General features: G+C 38.3%; 1 protein-coding gene across 1 annotated transcript in view; it reads left to right on the top strand.

Moving 5' to 3' along the window:
• Positions 1–5,000, top strand: part of pparg (peroxisome proliferator-activated receptor gamma) — a 13,865-nt gene that overhangs the window by 4,154 nt on the left and 4,711 nt on the right. Inside the window, exons 2-3 of the mRNA XM_056468577.1 lie at positions 2,831–3,055; positions 3,396–3,639. Coding sequence (XP_056324552.1) covers positions 2,831–3,055; positions 3,396–3,639 — 469 coding nt within the window. The remainder of the gene's footprint in view (positions 1–2,830; positions 3,056–3,395; positions 3,640–5,000) is intronic.

Genomic DNA, 5,000 nt, shown 5'->3' with positions numbered 1-5,000 from the left:
AATAAATAACATAAACCAAAAGCCACGGGTTGTTTTAATCAGCAACAGATTATTCCAGAGAATAAAGTCAATAGTTGAAAATACCAATAATAAATACAATACAATAAATCTACGGGTTGTTTTATTAAGCGACAGATCATTCCAAATTATAAAACATTAGAAATCAATAATTCAATATATATTAAATTAAATATATATATATATATTAAAATAAACAAAAGCCACAGGTTGTTTTAAATATCAACCAGATATTCCAGATAATAAAACAGTAGACTGTAAGGAAATAAAACGATATGACAAAAAGTCATGACAACAAAAGTGTTTATGGTAATTTAACTTATTTTATTAAGTTAATCAAGTTTCATCTAATGTTTTTACATTATACAGAGTTTAACTTTAATATTTCTTAGTCTGTTTAATTGATATTAGTTGAGATAACTTGACAATTTTATTTAGATTTAACAAAAACTGAGAATTTGGAAACCTGTAACCATTGACTTCCATTGTAAAAAAACAGAAATGCTATAGAAGTCAATTTCCAACATTTTTCAAAATATCTTCTTTCATGTTCTGCAAGTGAATGGTGAGTAAGATGAGATGACTAGAACATTCTTGTGTGCATTTATTTGTATACTATGCTACTTTATTTGTTTATAAATACATATACATATACACATTTTAGATATTCTAATGAGTCATGAGACTATAGTGTTCAAAATAAGCTCCACACGCACCTGATCTCTGTTACCCTGATGAAACTCGTAGACAGTTTTAATGAATAGCCATGTCAGTAAAGGCGTTTTAAAAAAATGTCCACATTTTTCGAGTGCCTTTGACTTACTTTTGCTGACTAGAACATTTTATTTAATTAACAAAAACAATTTGAGTATTTTGATTGACTTTCATTGCAGGAAAAAGAGATACTATGGAAGTCAATGCTGCGAGAATATTTTACACCGTGTGGAAATAAATGATTGAAAATACTAATAATTCACATTAGGCCTTATTTAACAATGCTTTATTTAAGTACATGTAAGGAAATGGGGGAATATGTAAGCTTACTGATACAGATAAATGCTTGTTAAGTTTATTGATACAGATAAATGCTTGCAGATAACTGAACTTTCAGTGCATTGAGTTGTTCTGCTGGAGAGATATTACAGAGTTTTTCAGGGTCTGAGGTGGAACCACATGTCTTTAAAGCGTTGAATAGGAAGTCCATTTTGCGCAGCAGCATTTCTGAAGTCACGCTCAGAATCTCAGTCAGAGTTTGCAGAAGTCAACAAACACACAGGATACACACTCGCATGCAACGTCGCCCTGTTATAATGAACTGCAAGATGTAACGGGGCAAACAAGAGGGTTTGGGTTTGATAAGATTCGTCAACGTGTAGTTTTTCAACAGAAATACAGTTATATTCGCAGTTATATTATATATATTTAGTCCATTGATTTTAAAGATGAATTTTCAGCTTCATTACTCTTCACAGTCACATGATCCTTCAGAAATAACTCTAATGTTATTATAGATATAGATATTATAATATTAATAATATCAAGAATTATTATTATTATTATTTTTATATTATCATTAATGATAATAGTAATAAAAGCAAGAATGACTGGAGTAATAATTTAATTAGAAAATACATCCAATAAGTAATAAATAAATATTTAATACATAAAAATGTAACAATTTAACTATCTTTTTACATTTAATAACTGCTGCCTTGATGAACAGAATAATTTTCTTTAAAAAAACATGATAAAAAAAAACAGACCCCAAAGTTTTGGTTGTATATTTGGCGTCACGGTGGCGCAGTGGGTAGCATGATCGCCTCACAGCTAGAAGGACACTGGTTCGAGTCCCAGCTATGTCAGTTGGCATTTCTGTGTGGAGTTTGCATGTTCTCCCCGTGTTGGTGTGGGTTTCCTCCGGGTGCTCCGGTTTCCCACACAGTCCAAACACATACGCTATAGGGGAACTGATGAACTCAATTGGCCGTAGTAAATGAATGTGTATGGGTGTTTCCCAGTGTTGGGTTGCAGCTGGAAGGGCATCCACTGCATAAAACATATCCTGGAATAGTTGGCGGTTCATTCCGCTGTGGTGATCCCTGATAAATAAAGGGACTTTATTGGAAAATGAATGAATGAATGGAAAAAAATATATAAAAAAAAAATATATATATATGTATATAAATTGACACTTTTATTAACCCATTGGTTGGGTTTGTTTAAATTTGACCCAACATTGGGTTACAACAACCCAGCATTTTTTAGAGTGTAGTCCTGAGTCATTTTATGTCAAAAAGTCTTAAACTGCCGCTCATAACGCAACAGGAGTGTGAAACCCTGAAGCTCCACTGCCATCAAACGCTCTTAACTAAAGATGTTCCCTTTGACGCTCAAAAGTATCTTGTTGAGCAAAGTTGGTTATTAAATTAATACGAGATGCAGCTGTGTTGTCAGTGCTGGTCATGTGTGCATGTGTGCTTCAGTGTGAGTGTGTGCTTCATGCTTCTGTCAGTCTATGTCGCTCCTGTCGCTGTTCATCTAAAACTCCACATCTATAATCCTCTTAGTCTATGCTGACATTATATTCAGCAGCTCAAACACTCGAATGGCTAATGGACAGACGGCTGCTTCTCACTCAGGGCTGCTGTTTATGCTAATGAGATGGAGAGATGTGCACTAGTGGGCGGGGCTTTCAACCTCTGATGACACGTACAAAGGGACAATGTCAATTAAAGTGTTTCTGTGGACTCTTGAGGCTGGTTATATTCACACACTGCGATGATTTTGATCTCAGATGTCTTCTGTTTTACAGCCTTTCGTGATCCACGATATGAAGTCTCTGGTGGAAGGCGAGCAGATGATCAACTGCAGATATATGCCGCTCCACGAGCACCGGCGCTCAGATCTGGGCATCATGCATGAGGTGGAGCTGCGTTTCTTCCACAGCTACCAGTCCAGATCTGCCGAGGCCATCAGCGAGGTCACCGAATTCGCCAAGAGCATCCCGGGATTCATCAACCTGGACCTGAATGACCAGGTGAGCAGGGGGCGGGGTGATGAGTGGAACAGAGGCAGGGTAGAGGCGGGGTTTCTGGATCCCCAATGGTTATTTAAAAGCCCAGAATATTTTGGGTTTGTTAAGATTTTCCCCATCTTTCTGAATATAATGACTACTTTACTACAGCCAATCAGCTCGCAATAGAAAAAACAAGCCACGCCCACTGTTTTCTCATTTAATATATACTTCAGGAACTGCATCACAATACGAAAAAAAAATGGTTGCAGCTTCCAGTTCTTGTGGCCTTTTAAGGGTAACGGGTGTGGAAAGGAGTGTAGTGACTAGCTCCATTGTTTCTAATGTGTGGCTCCACCTGCAGGTGACGCTGCTGAAGTACGGGGTCATCGAGGTGCTGATCATCATGATTTCTCCGCTCATGAATAAAGACGGGACCTTGATCTCCTACGGCCAGATCTTCATGACCCGCGAGTTCCTCAAGAGTCTCCGTAAACCCTTCTGCGAGATGATGGAGCCCAAGTTTGAGTTCTCCATTAAGTTCAACATGCTGGAGCTGGACGACTGCGACATGGCGCTGTTCCTGGCCGTCATCATCCTCAGCGGAGGTCAGTTCAAACACTATATGCTCTATACTGAGTTTAAAGGTCACGCCAAAATTCAAATCAATTAATTTAGATGTTAGTTTCAGTCTGCGTTTAACGCTCATCAGCATCTTAAATAGTTGAACATTATTAATGTTTAGATTTAATAAAAAACATGTATATTTCTGTGTGTATTATATCATATTTGTGTCAAATTACAAAAGAGCAATTCCTGTTTGTGTGAGGTGTGTGTAATGCAGTGTGTATGGAGGCAGGACAGAATTCACGTTTAGAACATATAAAACCGATGTAATCATACAAAGTTTGCAGTTTGTCTCTTCCGCCTAAATGGATCAAGTATTTTTTTCCCTCGTCACCTCATACTCTAGCTTCTCATCAGATCTTCTGACCAATCACTAGTGTCTGACAAGCTCCGCCCCCTTCTTCTCATTGGCTTTTCATTTGATGAGCTTGATCTCAACCCCTCTCTCTAGTGGGAAAAACAAAACACTATTGGCTGTTTTTTAAAGGGGAGGGGCTACTCTATATCCCGCCCTCTCTTCATGTTTCAGTTCTGATGACGTCAAACATTCAATAAAAATGCACTCATTCTCGTGTGTCCAGAGCTCAGACTGACGGCTGAAGCTTTAGGAGCTTTTTATACACTGCTAATTATAAAAATCAAGTTAAATCAACTTAACAGTTCCAAGTTACAATGGGTTTACTCCCTACTTTAAGTTGGTTTAACTTAACTTTTATAATTATGCACATAGTTCATTTACTTAAGCAGGTCGCACACCAGGAGCGCCACTCAGCGCCATACATTTCAGAATTCTAAACATAGGTTTCTATCAGGGTACACACACCGGTGCAGCGTGTCGGTGGGTGTCGGCGGCTGTCCGCGGCACCCAGCCACGACTCAGGACACTGTTCATTTCTCTGCTGCGCCACAGAGCGCCATCTGATTAGTTTCATATTAAATGTCATGCGAATGTCCGTGTCTGGTGTGTGATACTTTTAACTGTCATGTGCACGCCGTGTCGCGGCGCCGAGCAACGCTTCCGGTGTGCAACCTGCTTTAGAACTTTCAAGGCAGTAACTTTACTCACTTTTTTGAGTAAAGTCAACGTGTCGCTTGCAAGGCAACTGCTTTACTCACGTTATTTTATTTAATGTAAATAAACACTATGTTCTGTGACTGACAGGTTAACCAACCAATCACGTTAGGTTTTGTGCTGCACATGTCAACCAATCACGTTAGGTTTTGTGCTGCACATGTCAACCAATCTAGTTAGGTTTTGTGCTGCACATGTTTGTGGATTTGCCCTCAGAATAACAGTACGAGATGTAACTTTGCATCCGTAATTTGCGAACTTCTCTAAAAG

This window comes from Danio aesculapii, chromosome 11, assembly GCF_903798145.1.
Source record: "Danio aesculapii chromosome 11, fDanAes4.1, whole genome shotgun sequence".
NCBI classification, from domain to species: domain Eukaryota; kingdom Metazoa; phylum Chordata; class Actinopteri; order Cypriniformes; family Danionidae; genus Danio; species Danio aesculapii.
The sequence above is the reverse complement of the archived record's forward strand: the minus strand, read 5'-3'. Positions and strand labels throughout refer to the sequence as shown.